The sequence below is a fragment of the Mauremys reevesii genome, linkage group 11, assembly GCF_016161935.1.
Source record: "Mauremys reevesii isolate NIE-2019 linkage group 11, ASM1616193v1, whole genome shotgun sequence".
Taxonomy (NCBI): domain Eukaryota; kingdom Metazoa; phylum Chordata; order Testudines; family Geoemydidae; genus Mauremys; species Mauremys reevesii.
In genome coordinates, this window is record NC_052633.1 from 45,914,436 (window position 1) to 45,929,444 (window position 15,009).

General features: G+C 39.0%; 1 protein-coding gene across 3 annotated transcripts in view; it reads left to right on the forward strand.

Moving 5' to 3' along the window:
• ITGB6 (integrin subunit beta 6) overlaps window positions 1-11,829 on the forward strand; it is a 47,914-nt gene extending 36,085 nt beyond the window's left edge. For all 3 annotated transcript variants that reach the window (XM_039495858.1, XM_039495859.1, XM_039495861.1), the window contains 3 exons: window positions 1,065-1,184; window positions 5,870-6,036; window positions 10,135-11,829. In XM_039495858.1, the coding sequence (XP_039351792.1) occupies window positions 1,065-1,184; window positions 5,870-6,036; window positions 10,135-10,236 (389 nt within the window). In that variant the 3' untranslated portion in view covers window positions 10,237-11,829. The remainder of the gene's footprint in view (window positions 1-1,064; window positions 1,185-5,869; window positions 6,037-10,134) is intronic.
• Window positions 11,830-15,009: the final 3,180 nt, after the last annotated feature.

A 15,009-nucleotide genomic window follows, 5' to 3' on the forward strand; every position in this document is an offset into this window, starting at 1 on the left:
AAAAATAACAAAGACCGACAGGCTTTTTAAAAAATCCATTAAAAGGAAAAGCTAATTTTTAGAGCTGAGTTAGTGTATAAAACCATAGTTTATACCATAAAACCATAGTTGAAACCATAGTTTATAATAGAAGCAACAAAAGATGTTCAGCTACAGATGTGTTAGCAGGCATTGCTAAAAATGAAGGATATTTTCTTAACATAAAGATATTATATAATGTTAGAACTGGAATTGTGGCACTTCTGGAATTGGATATATACTCTCAGATTCCAATCATTTTGCTTCTTATTTACTGTCTGCCACAACTATTCATTCCCACTCCCTACCTCTTGAATGAACCCAACATGAAAGGTTCCCTACTTCTGAAAGGTTTGAAAAAAAAACTGGATTAAGTTTTCCTGTAAAGTTTTAAGTGAAGGGGCAAGTAAAACTGGACAGATTGTCATAATGGATTATTTTTGTATCTGCCTTCTGCTGAATCACATTACAATGATCCCACGACTACTTCTGTTATTAGTTTATATTTTATTATTGTAACGATACATGCCACAGTATTCTTTAGGAACAGCATTGTGGAAGGAATAAATGGTAGTCCTTTTAAAGGTATCAGTATCTGTTTGATATGTGACTATCTACTTCTGAAACGTAATCTAGACATACTACCAGTAGCTTTAAGCCAAAGAGAACATATTGTTTACTTTGTACTAGAATCAGGGCTATTATATTCCCTAGACAACTGGTGGAAAGTGTCTTAGAAGTATTTGCAATTCATTGAAATTCACACTACAGCAGATTGATAGGTGCACTTGATGGTCAGTGCAGATTGACAACACCTGGACGTACTCTTCTGAAACATAAGTGGAAAATCTAAAACAAAAACAAAAAGCCATTTAGAGTGGAAGAAAAAGTTGTTAAATATAGTGGACATTCTTAGGATATTTCTGCAGTTCTCTTCCTGACTTTACTATATGTTGAAAAGGCCATGACACACATTAATCCATAGTCTCTGTTTTTATTACATGTTAAATTGCATTTGACCTACTGGGTGGCTTCTTTTTCCACAGATTTCTCAAAGGATAAATCTATTCCCTGCTCTTTACAAGGGGAAAATGAATGTGTTACTACATTTCTAATGGCTACAGATGAACAGGGAAGGACAATCATTCACAGCATAAAGCAGAAAGGTGAGTTGTTAATATCACCTTTTTAATATATGCACATTGTGAATTAAAAGTACAGATGGGAGAATCGAGCCATACATATTGGAAGATAAGCAAACTGAGATGTTACGTACAGTACTGTATTTTCTTGTGTTAATAGTTTTCTCTACCTAACCAAAGAAAAGCACCACCTAAAATATTTCTTTCATGTGATGGTGAAATGAAATATGACCGTTTTTGCAATACAGGCAGTATGGAATAGTGAACTGAGCACAAGGCTAGGAGCGAGACATTGCTGATCTAAATCCAGCTCTGACTCCCTCTGTGGCCTTGAGACAACTCACTCTATCTCTGTTTCAGTTTCCTCATCTGTAGAGTTTGGATAACATTTCATTCTCTACAACACAGAAGTCATGTGAGGATTAATTAGTTAGTTTTTCAAAAGTACTATGGGAGTACTAAACATTATGAAGATGATGATGATGATACCAAATACCATCACATTACATGACAAATTACCTGTAAAATCTTATTCATATAGATACAAAAAAATTTAATAGATTAACAAGAATCCATAATAGTTACACTAGACTTGATGAAGTAAATATTTTATATTTTGTGCAAATATTTTTAAAATCATGCCCAGTCCACATATTGTAATTACATTTAACACAGCACTATTACCAAGTTTTGAATGATTTTCACAAAGTTACCCTAGATATTCAGTCATTTTTACTAAGGTATGTTCTTTCATTTTAAAATATTTCTTTATTCATTGTGTTATTTGTCTTTGCTTATCTTTCATGTAAAGATCCTAATCATGTGGGACATGAGAGAACACACTCCTCTTCTCAGTTATTAGATAGCACATTTCCAGGCAGTCAAATAAATGTTTGGACACACCTAGGGTTGCCAACTTTCTAATAGCACAAAACCGAACACCGCTTCCCTGTCCCTTCCCTGAGGCCCTGCCCCTTCTCAGAGGCCCCACACCTCCCTCTGTTATTCACTCTCTCCCACCCTCTCTCACTTTCACCAGGCTGGGGCAGGAGTGGGGGTGAGGGCTTCGGCTGGGAGTGCGGGCTCTGGGTGGGGGTGGGGATTAAGGGTTTGGGGTGCAGGAGAGGGCTCCAGACTGGGGTAGGGGATTGGGGTGGGGTGGGGTATGGGCTCTGGGCTGGGGGTAAGGCCAGAAATGTGGGGTTCAGGGTACAGGAGAGAGGTCCAGGCTGGGGCAGGTGTTTGGAGTATGGGGTCGGGTGCAGATTCTGGCTGGGGGTGCAGGCTCTGGAGTTGGGCCGGGGATGAGGGGTTTGAAGTGCAGGAGGGGGCTCAGGCTGGGGCAGGGAGTTGGAGTGTTGGAAGGGATGCAGGGTGTGGGCTCTGCGAGGGAGTTTGGGCGTGGAAGGGGACTCCGGGCAGGGGGTTGCGGTGCGGGGTCCTGGCAGCACTTACTGCAGCTTCCAGGAAGCGGCCACCAGGTCCCTGAGACCCCTAGGCACATGGGTGGCCAGGGAGGCTCCTTGCGCTGCCTTTGCACCCGCAGGCACTGGTCCTGCAGCTCCCATTGGTCATGGTTCCCAGTCAGCTGGGAGCTGCAGAGCCAGCACTCGGGGTGGGAGCAGCACGCAGAGCCTCCCTGGCCACCCATGCACCAGCGAATGCAAGGACCTGGTGGCTGCTTCTGGGAGCTGCGTGGAGCTAGGGCAGGCAGGGAGCCTGCCTTAGCTCTGGGCCCCCGCTGTGCCGCCAACCAGATTTTTAACAGCCCAGTCAGTGGTGCTGACCAGAGCTGCCAGGGTCCCATTTCAACTGGGCATTCCAGTCGAAAACCGGATGCATGCCAACCCTAGACATACCCAGTGTCACACTTCTAAAAGTTAGTTACATCATTAAGGAAAGCACTGCACATGCTTTCTTTCCTTCTGGCAGTATAACTTGAGGTTTGGAAAATTTCTCCAGCCACTCATCTTCTTTATTAATTCTGTGTGCAGTGTTTCTGCAGTATCTGGGTCAGGAATTAAAGTGATTGCACTGGAAATAATCAGCTATTCCTGTAAGAATATTATTGTTTAATAATAGTAGTGTGCCATTATATACAGTAGCTTTATACCAAAGAATGTTGAAGCTAGGGTGATCAGATGTCCCGATTTTATAGGGACAGTCCCGATATTTGGGGCTTTTTCTTATATAGGCTCCTATCACTCCGCCCCATCCCAATTTTTCACACTTGCTGTGTGGTCACCCTAGTTGAAGCAAAGCTTTACAATAAGGATAGAAGGTATACACATGTAAACTGCATTCCCCAGATTCAAGATCATAAAATATTTTCATAGCTGTATGATAGTTTCTTTATTAAATATATTTACTGTGTTTCTTTAAAGATAAGGATTGATAGAAATAGCTTATCACAGGCATGCTGCATGCAAATGCTTTGCAGCATTCCCCACGCAATTCTGATGACAAACCTAAATTTTAATCTGCAGTTCCACTTCTGGGCCTGTCTGAAGCAGAGGAACAATTATGCTGTGGTTTTGTGATGTATGCAAATGTGAACTAAGATGAGAACACCATGAATGCTCAAAAGCTCATTTTCACTTATGGATCTGAAATTCAGTCTGCATGAACAGCTAATGTGTTCATCCACTATTCAAACTAGACCTCTCAAAATGAGTTGCATAATGACATCAGTCAAAATAGTCATGCAAAATAAAATCTGTGTAAATTATGCCAAACTGAAACAAATTCTAAATGTCATCAGACCATGGTTCAGCAGCAAATTTCATAAAATAGTAACCTTCATTGACTTTTATGAGTAATACTGGTTAATATTAAAATGATTCTTTAATTGAGAGCTGACAAAAAGAACATGCCCTCTGGGCTTTACAAGCCTATGTTGAATTCTAGAAAAAAAATCTATCCCAGAATAATACTGATTTTCTATTCTAAAATGTCTATATTCGACCTAGGGTTGCTAGCTAGCATTTATAGAACCAAAAACATAAATTAATAAAAAATTTAAGCCATTTAAAAAGTAGTATTGAACCTGTAGCATGGTAACACCTTATATTCACCATGGAAATAAAAGTGAAACATTTCCAAAACTGAGGTGTCTAGAATATTTCTGTCTGGTTCAAAGATGTTATTACCTGTTTTTAAACACAGGTACCCTAACTTTACATATCCTACACCTGGACCGTTGTAATTAGCACCCAGATGTGTATAATGAACATTTATGCACTGAAGTGCCAAACTGAGCAATCAAGTGTGTTATTCCGAGTCCTACTTAGGTGCTTTTGTTTGAAAACTGGGTGTCTGATTTGATGCAGTATCTCCTTATCCAATACTTCAGCTTACCTTCACTCCATCTTTATTCATGAGGTTTGGTCACTGAATGGAAAGGACATGACCATTTAAGATAGGGCTGAAAGTGACATCTGTTCAGAACTCAGAACTGACTGGATTCACGTGGGCAAGACCATGTCTGTATTTTTATGAGTATATTCAAATCAATGAAGCCCAAGACAAAGCACCTTCAGTGTAGTTTCTAGGGGTCTGATCCTGCTCCACAGAAGTCAATGAGAGTTTTGTCATGGATTCTAGTGGGAGCTAGGTTAGCAATACTGTTTACATTATGGCAGTGAACATTGGAAAACAGTGGAAGTCTTTCTATATCTCATTTAGACCTGTGTGAAGAATTTAAATTCTGTTTTGCACAGAATTTTGATATTTCAAAATTTGGCTTCACTCTGAATCAGAACAAACCTGAACATTTCAAAATTCTCCATGAAAGAAAATTCCAGAAAAATAATAATTTTGGATCAATCAGAACATTTTGTTTGGACAAAATCAAAATGTTTCATTGATATTATAACTTTTTTAAAATGTTACATTACATATTGTAATATAAAGAAATCATGCTGAATTTTAAAATGAACTTTCTGCAAAATTGACATGATTTCCCAGCATTTTTATTTTCGACAACTGCATTCTCTGATGGAAAATGGTTCTGTTGTAACTTTTTCCAAACAAGTCTAATCTTATTTATTTGAGTCAAATCCCAGTCCCACATCTGAGGCATTTCAAGAGAAATCTTGGGTTTTCTTGCTTTTCTTTATTTTTGAGATGCCATTTCCCCCTAGCTTCTCCATTTCACCGATGCTATTTCCTTGTGTTAGTAGTCATCCACTAAACTGCCAACAATCTAGTCAGCATCTTTCCCTCTGCAATATGCCTGAGTGCCGTAAATCCAAGAAGTGAAACTATTGTGAGACTTCATGCTACCACTAAGCCAATCACTTTTCTCATTTCTTTTGGAAAAATCACTTTTAGATTTTTATTTTTGGTGTTCCAAATTTAACTCCAGAGAATCTGTATCTAGTTAATTTTGTATTAGAGCAATGGGAAACCTCCGTAGTGAATACTTTTTACCCTTGCAGTATAATCCTTCTGGGCCAGTTTCTCAAACCTTTTCATAAGCCTGGTTTGAATTTCATGGAAACCTGAGCTAAATGGTGGCTTCAGCTAAAACTATTTCAAATGAGTTTCACTTTGAATTCTTGGGTTTGTATTCAGGGACTGGAAAGGTACATGAACTTGAAAGAAAAGGCACATGCAACACCCAGCAAGGAAAACCAGAAGGTTCTTCTGAGCTGTTTTCAGTTAGCTATACTTGTAAATAACACTCATAGCTTGCTTTGTTTCTACAGATTGCCCACAACCTCCAAACATTCCGATGATAATGTTGGGTGTTTCTCTTGCTATCCTTCTGATTGGCATTGTTCTACTTTGTATATGGAAATTGCTAGTTTCTTTTCAAGACCGAAAAGAGGTTGCCAAGTTTGAAGCAGAAAGATCAAAGGCCAAATGGCAAACGGTATGTACTTGCATTAATTTTATACAAATCTCTATGATTTGGCTCAATGGCTCTCAAATAATAAAGGAATTGGACAGATTTCCCAAACCATGCTTTTGTGTCAGTAGATTTTCACTATATAGCATGCTATAAATTAAAATTGTAATGAGTTTTTAGGAATGAATGAAAAATAGATGGATTTTAATATTCTTCATTTTATTTCTTCCACACACAAATATGATGCACTGAGATGTTGGTTTTTTAACGAACAACTGGGCATCTAATGAATAATTTTATATGCAATTGTTAGTAAATAATTTGATTAAGATTAGAGGCACAATCCTGTTCCCATAAATATCACGTTCCTTTTTCCCTGTTCCTTCTGCCTGGAACTTTTGCTCTTTTGCAAAAGTCTTTAAATGAAAAGGGCTGGGAACCATATGTTCAGTAAGCTTTTCTAGAGAAGAGTGGAAGGGATTTTAATGTATTATGATGTATTAAATAGTGATTCATTGACTAAGGCAAAGCTACACAGAGCAGAGTAGCATCATGATTGACACACTTCAGCAGGACCAGTCTCTACATATTCTCCAGCATCTGAGAAAGAAAAATAGGTACAGCTTAACTCCAAGAATGTTTCCACAATGCCTTTGGTTAGCCAAGGCTGGTAAGAGGGAGGTGAAGGAATAGAAGAGCCATCAGGAGAGAAAATAAATAAACTTCTGAAGGGAAAATCAGTGAGGCCAGACAAAGGGCACTGGAAACCAGCATTAACATACCTTGTGTTAGCCCTGAAAATCCCTGGGGTTTCCCTAATTAACCATGTGGTGCAGTCTGAAGTGGCTGACTACAGTAGAGCTGAATAAAATTCTGACAGCATATGTCTTCCACCACTCTTGCTGAAAGTGGGAGAGAAGGTATTTCCAAGGCCTGTCAGCTGCCCATAGTGACACTGGTAGGAGATGGGAAGCCACTGCCATGCCCCAAGAAGACTGACAACAGATAAATGAAAGATCACAGGCCTGTGGTGGGAGGAGACCTCTTGGGGAATTGGGAGGCCATCTGAGCATTCTGAGGTTTACATGCATCTCAGGCTCAGGATCCTGAACCTCGGCTAAAAGTTTGTGTAAAAGATAAAGAAGCCTCATTTTCATCCAAAGCCTGGAACCACAGAGGTTTTCTGCTTGCTTCAGGTTTTGTTCTGAAAGGAGTGCATAGCTTTGGAGTTGCCATATTGTTATATTAAAAATCCCAGGGAACCTTCTACAAGAGTAGGGGTGAAGTGAGCCGCCTAGAACTTGGAATGGGCAACAGAGGCTGGATCACTTGATGATTACTTGTTCTGTTCTTTCCCTCTGAAGCACCTGACATTGGCCACTATTGGAAGACAGGATGCTGGGCTAGATGGACCATTGGTCTGACCTAATATGGCTGTTCTTATGCTATGGAGCTAGGTGTAAGCTGTGAACTTTGTTCCAAGGTTTAGGCTCATCTCTTAAATAGCTGATGCATTTCACCTCAGAAATGCCTGTACTACATGAGTAAGCAAAATCAGAGAGCCTGGTCTTGTGACGAGTTGAGCATCCTCAACTTCCATTGACTGTGAAGACTGAAGGCCCTCAGCAGCTCAGAGCATAGTTTGGAAAGCACTTTGAGCTAGATTGAGCCATTAAGCTTAGCCCAGAGCAAGGGACAGTGTGCAACTGTGCCATTCCAAGAGAAGGTCAGGCAAAGAATTATGTCTCAGAATTACAATTCCACTCCAGTTCTCCCTTTGCTCTGATGGGGAGTAAGTTACTTCATCTTTGCTCCCCCACCCTGTGAACTCAGCCAGCTATTCTGACTGGTGAGTAGTGTGGTGGGACCCAAGGTTCCCACTCTCTGCCCCATCCATCCCCTATCTTCCCCCCACACACCACTTGCTTACAGTGGAGAGTCCTGATTGAGCATTCTCTGATCTCCCCCAGAGCCACACTCTGTACAGCTCTACTCCCCCTTAGTTCTCTGCATGGCCAAATAACGGTAATGTCAATGGTAATGTCAACAAACACTTTAGCTGCCTCATTATTACTACTTGCATATAAAAGAATAAAAGCAGCATTTTGCGAGAACATTTTTATTCAAATAGAAAACTGTTACATAACATTTCAGTGTGTTGGTAACAGTAAAAATGGGTTAACCAGCAGACCTGAAAAGACATGCAATATCAACTGCAGATTAGTGAGTTGCTGCAGCTTTGTTTAAACGTGATTAAAAGAAGCTATGAAAAAAATCATGTTAATATACATTACATATACTAATTGGCACAAATTTGTGTTTTTATAGAAAAAAACAGGCTTGACAAATGAGTACTATCTTTATAATTAACTGAGCAGTTTAATGGTGAATCATTCCTCCCTCCCCTCCAAAGTGACTACAGAACATTTTATCTAGGATTAGCACATAATTGAAATTAAGGTGTAAACTTTGTGATTCTTTTTTAAAAAAAAAGTCTAAAACAGAAAATAACATGTTGAGAAGTTACATGGGTTGGTAATTAATTAAAGCCAGAACGGATATGCATTACCTAATAATACTTATCTAGCACCTTTCATTTTCAAAGCACTTCTCCATCATCATCTAACTAATCCTCAGGTAGGAAAGTATTATTAGTGTCATTTTGCACACAGACAACTGAGGTAGTTAAGACCACAGAGGGAATCAGTATGAGAGCCAGGACACCTCACCTCCAAGTAGCTGCATCTGACCAGAGTTCAAGTCATAATAACATTGACAAGCTGCTGAGAAAGCTGAAATCAGCTTCTGTGGGTCTAGAGTGGGCATCGGGGATTCACCCGAAGATTGTAAGAATGAGGGAAAAGTGGAAAAAGAATGGAGAGAATTTGCCTAAAAATCCCCCAAAAATAATTCAGGAAACTGTACTGCAAAATATAATTATACCATCTGTGTAATTAGACAGTTGAAGGATTCCGCAATGTGATGGAGAACATTGAGGAGTCACATTTCAGTGTCAATGTTGAAAGCAGAAATGCCATCTGAAGGCAACTTTTAGGTGCCTACGTAAGGAAGGTGGTTCAGTGAGGGACTGGCCTCAAGGGGAGAAGGAGTGCTCTAGCTCATTGTGGGTGGTAAATGACTGTGTGTTAAGAATTTGGACAGCTTTGTAATCCTCAAGGCAAGAATAAGGATATCTGTAGTTTCAGATAGCACAAAACCGCTGATACCACTGGAAGGGATCTTATTCCACAGGTGCAGGCCAGCAAAGCACACTTGCCTGAAGGGGTATTGATGCATGACTTCTACTGTATATAAAGTGTTTCATTCTGTAATAAGTGTACATGGTGTTCTGACTATCATTTTAAAACACATCTTTTGCTGCTTTTACTTGGCCCATAGTTCTGAGTGCCAGAAATAATAAATCTGTCATTTGATTGATTATTCATAGTTATATGTGATTACAACTGGGAAGTTTTAGACTGATCTGCCACTCTGTTACATCTGCTATCAAGAGTAGCCTGCAGAGATCAAGTAGGGGAATGGTGGCATCATAAACAATTTAAATGACCCTTTATAGAAAACACTTTGTATAGTCTTTTCCTTTTAGAATGATCCAGTCATGATGCTCTGCATGAAAATAATGTAAGACACATGATTAACTACATCTTTGGCAACATACTGTTTGACTAGATTTGTTTTTTTTAACCTGGGAAACAAGTTTGTTTGTTGTTACATTTTTCCTAGTTCTGGATTGATTTGTTATGCTCTGTGTAGACTGATCATAGTTATGCCATATTACGATCTTCAGTGGATCTTCACATGACAAATTTACTGTGCTATATTCTGTAGTGCAGTAATAAGCACATTACTTCCACATATAAGGAATAAAAGATACTACTGAGTTTGTGTGTGGTTTGCATTACCAGACAGAATCAGGTCAGGAATCATTTACATGATGGTGACCCACACTGCTCTAAAGCTGAAAAGGTAGCATTAAAGTTAATGGGTTGCATCTACACACATGTACAAATGAGTCAATGGTCAAATGGCAGATTTAAGAAAAATTATATTTAACTTACTAGCATTTTTCTTTTTTTGTTTTTGTTTGTTTGTTGTTTTTAGGGAACAAATCCCCTGTACAGAGGCTCAACAACTACATTTAAAAATGTAACTTACAAGCAACAAGAAAAGCAAAAAGTGGACATTACTGCAGATTTCTATTAGCACTTCAGACACTGGAAAATTAGTTTTACTGACAAGATATATAAAAGCACTATTTCGTTGCTATTTCTTTATAACTGATGACATGGATGTTTATTAGCACATCTTAGTGATATAATTCAGCTAGAGCAAATATATTTTGTGTGTATTGAAGGTACTGTAGATAATTTTTAGTCATACAGCAGTTAACAGGAACATTACAAAGAAACACACTTAACATTCAGACCCACAAATTAGTCTTAAAGAAGAAAGCACTGAAGATTTCTGTGGAATTTGCTCCACAAATAGAATAAAAATTCACCATCAATAAGCACATTTTGGTGAGTCTAACTTGTATTTGCTATTTATGGTGAATTTGACTTTACGTTGTTCACACTACAATGCCACACATATGGTGCATGCCCAAACACAATCAGTCTACGCTGTTGGCTTACATAAAATAAAAGATAGGAATTTATGAATGACAAGACTAATGCAAGCAGGGCTAGAGGGTCCTGATGCCAAACTATGGGCCTGGACAGTGATTTAATCAGAAACAACTGAATATATAGCCTAGCTTACATGGATCCAAAGCTTACAAAAATATCTCCTCAACCTCTTTGCCTTTCCCTCTTTCTTTGCCTGTCTCCTTCCCTGCCCCTGACTCTTCTCCCTTTGGTGTTCTACCTTTTTCTTTAAGGACCCATTCTAAGGCACTGCCAAAAGTGAATCCTGTTTAAACACAGTCAGATCACTTCCTCCTCTTTCCTCTGAGTTCTAGTGGAGAGGTTCTTGTACAAAACAGAAATGTTTGTCATAGTTCAGAAAACTCAATAGAGCAGCTTTAAACCTGAAGATGACCCTGAGGGTTCTGAAAAATCTACCTCCTGTGCAGAGATCCCACACAAGGCCTATACAACACTTAATCCTAATTAGGTTTCAGGATATGCCTAGGAGCTGCACAGGCTATTGTGCAAGCACTTTGCATAGAAGAGAATTTAATACATAAGGCACATTTGTAATTATCATACCTATAATAGCATTGTTTTGTGGATACCACATATACAAATAATGAGATTCTTAGGTGTCCATAGCAGCAGCGTATTCTAACCTGCAAGTCCATTTATTCTAGTACAAGAGAATATATTTGGCCTTTTTAGACAGTTTTTCAAAATAAGCAGTTAATAATTACTAATTCCACTTGGTATTCATGGCGGTGACTTTAATAAGGACCTTAAAAACTCAGTTTTTAACTAGAGTTGCTAACTACTTGCCATAGACCCTTAGTCAAAAATGCTGATGGCATGCACAGTACTGAAAAAAAATAGCTGATGTGATAACATGTTAATGACACTATCAAGATTTTTTTTAGAGAGAAAAAAATACTGTATTGACCTAGGTATTAGTTTCTTCTGAAATGTTTTAACCTTCTGGAATCCATGGTAAAGAGATTCAGAGTGCAGACTATTTTTACGACAGACACATATGCCATCTGAAAATATTTTTTAAAAAATATGTTAACCTATTGACAGGCTAACAAAAACTATATTTTTCTCTTCAATAAACCAAAATTTTGATCTAAAAATCCTTGTAGGTGGCCATTTTGAAATAAATATTTATTCCAACAGCATGTGCAACTTCAAGCTTTTATGTCCATACATTGCAAATACAGGATTTGGTGTGAATTGATTTATCACGTAGCTCTGACTCAAAACTGTTTTTCTGGGCCTGATCCAAAGTCTACTGAAGTCAATTGGTAAGGATGGATGAGCCCTTAATGTCCGGAGAGACATAAAAACAGATGTCCATTGCTCTGCGGTCGTCACCTCTCTCTATTTGAATTGCAGAATATCTTTTAAACAGCTTGAAATCAGTTCAAGTTGTTCTACCTCAGTAACCAGACTTCAGACTAAATTCCAACACACCAGAATGATGTATATATTGCTCTGAAACTTACAGCACATATATTTTATTTTATTTGTTAAAATCTCAGCTCTTTCCCCAAAATAGTTACAATGGAACCTTGGCTATTAGTTAATGGAAGTTTTGTTTGTTTGTTCAGATAGAAGCTGATTAACACTATTCATTAATGGATTGAGACCTATGATGTATATTTGTGTTCAAAGAGACTTTTAAAACATCTTTAGAAATAAGATGAGACAATATAACAGCATATGAAATAATGGCAGTGTGAAAGGCTTACTGTAAATCTAATCACTGGAATAAGTTTATTAGGCATCTGTACTTTTCACTATTCTTTCACAACTCATAGTGGAAGCTACGCATATGCAGAGGGCCCAGATCTGCAGTCCTTCCATTCACTTAACTCATACTGAAGTCAGTGAAAGTTACATATAGCATGAAATCCTGCTTCCTTAACCACATGAATAGTCCCACTGAGCAAAATCCTGGCTCCATTGAAGTCACTGGGAGTTTTGCCATTGACTTCAATGGAGCCAGGATTTTACCCACTGACTTCAGTAGGATTATTGCACAAGTAAGGATAGCAGAATTTGGACCATGGAAAGAATGTAAAGGTAAAATAGATATTACTTCTGTGTTTGGTTTTAAAGTAAAAGTATAAAATCAGAATCATTTTTAAAAGATTAAAAAGCATCTTCCATTTGGTAGCTCGAAAGTAACCAAATGCCTATTGTTTTATTAAACACTTTTTAAGGTCTATTTCAGAATGGCTGACTCAATGGATCAGTAATAGCAAGAAGAGCCTTTCATCTTTAGGTCACCAGTTTATATATAGAACAGCTCTGTAGTGTTTGAATGTTGTTACCCTGTGAACACTGTTCAGTGTCTCCTAATGCACAGACTGAACTACAGAACTCATTCATCCCCTGGCAGGGAGCCCTGGCAGGCCAGAGGCACGTTGGCAAGGCAGTGTGGTGAAGAAGGCTGCTTGTGCTGTACTAGTTCTGTGCATAGAGGTTTTCAGGGCTCTCAGTCAGGCACTTTTTGCCAGAATGAAAATCAATCAACTACTTTTTATAGTAAGAATTCATCAGAACAGAGAAAATACCCAATCTCACGGATTATTTACTGTTATAATTAATGGGCCCCATTGTGCAAGTCACTATATGAGAGTCCCTGCCCTGAAGAGCTTACATTCTGTAGGAGACCTCTCAAATACAGATCATGCTGAAAGCTATTTTTAATTAAAATATGTGCTGCAAGCTTCCCAGAGGTCATACAGCATATTATAAAATGTTGATCAGAGACCAGTGGCATTTTCCCCCAACTCCAGGAGTGGGGTTTATCCTTTTAGTTGGATGGTAATATTTGTTATCTTGTAGATACTTTTAGCAAACTTTTACAACCCTTTTTTCCTTTTTCAAACTCTGAGTGTCCATGTGGTGGGGAAGGAGGAGGGGCAGCGGAGAGGATGGAAAAGTCTTTTTTTGCTATTGTCATGGGTGATGTTTTGACCTAAGGCTGGACCTGGAGAAAGGGCAAAACATTATTAATACATGTACTTCTGTTCACTGAAGAGTTAAACTAAGTAAATAAAAGAATGTTCATAACATTTTTTTTTGTATTTGTGTATCTGACATACATTAAAAATGTAATTTAAGTAATTTGACTTGCATGGATAATTTTCATTTTGATTTACAAAAATGTATCTATGTACTGTGTGTCCAGATTGCATTTCCCGTGTACGGCTTTTTCAATTTCAGGAAACAATATATTACAGAAAATAGGTAATGAATCCAGGAGTCGAATATCAGGGCAGTTCTCTGTGTATTGTATATAGTAATGCAGAGGGCCTAATCCTGCCTCTTCCTCTCTGGCTATGGAGTGCCCTGACTCACCTAAGTCAGACCAGTTCTCTCAGAGGAGAAAAGGAGGGCAGGATTTGGAGATACAGAGGGTCCACACTTCCTACAGGCTATGGAGCTGTATTCCACTATATGTCACTTACTCCCAGCATGCAGAATAAATCAGGAGAAGGCCAATGGATCCACAAGTATATAGATCCAGTCAACCATTTTCCACTATATAAGGGAGGACGGTAAGGGAGCCCAATGGCAGTCTGGGCTGCTGTAGTCTTGAGATTGTAGTTGCAGTTGTGGTGGGCTCTCTGGCTTTGAGTGAGAGGATTCCTGCCGTCCAACACCCTGATGAAATACCCAGTGTACAGCCAGGCTACTCGGACTGTAAGCTAGTTCCAGGAATTGGGCTATGAGTTTTACCTGCTAAAAATCCATGATATTCATCATATGTTCCTAGAGGCAAATCTCACATTGATACCAATGAGACTTGATATAGGACTAGAGATACAGTCACCAGACAGCAAATGTGAAAAATAGGGGCAGGGTGGGGGGTAATAGGAGCCTATATAAGAAAAAGACCCAAAAATTGGGACTGTCCCTATAAAATCAGGACATCTGGTCACCCTAACTTGAGACCAAGCATCAAGGAGCTGAAGTATCTGCAAATATCCACAAACTGGGAGGAGATGTGCAGAAACAGCACTGTCTGCCTCTCCCTGAAGTCCCTCACAGACTTACAGCTCCCTGGTTTCAGAGGGAATGGTGGGACAGCGTGGATGGATGAAGCTGGGAGGAGTAGCTGTTCTACAAAGCATCCTCCTCCTCAAAACCCATAGAGATTTATCTCATAAGATAACACCAACCCTTATCTTACATAGAAACATCCTCTGTGATGAGAAACCTGCTTTTGGAGTCAGCCACACAATGTGATCCAAAAAGTGGAGTCCTAGGTGAACTTTTTTCCTTAATGCTGCACAGCTCTGCATGTTTGCCCCGAGTTCTGAGTATAAAGCCA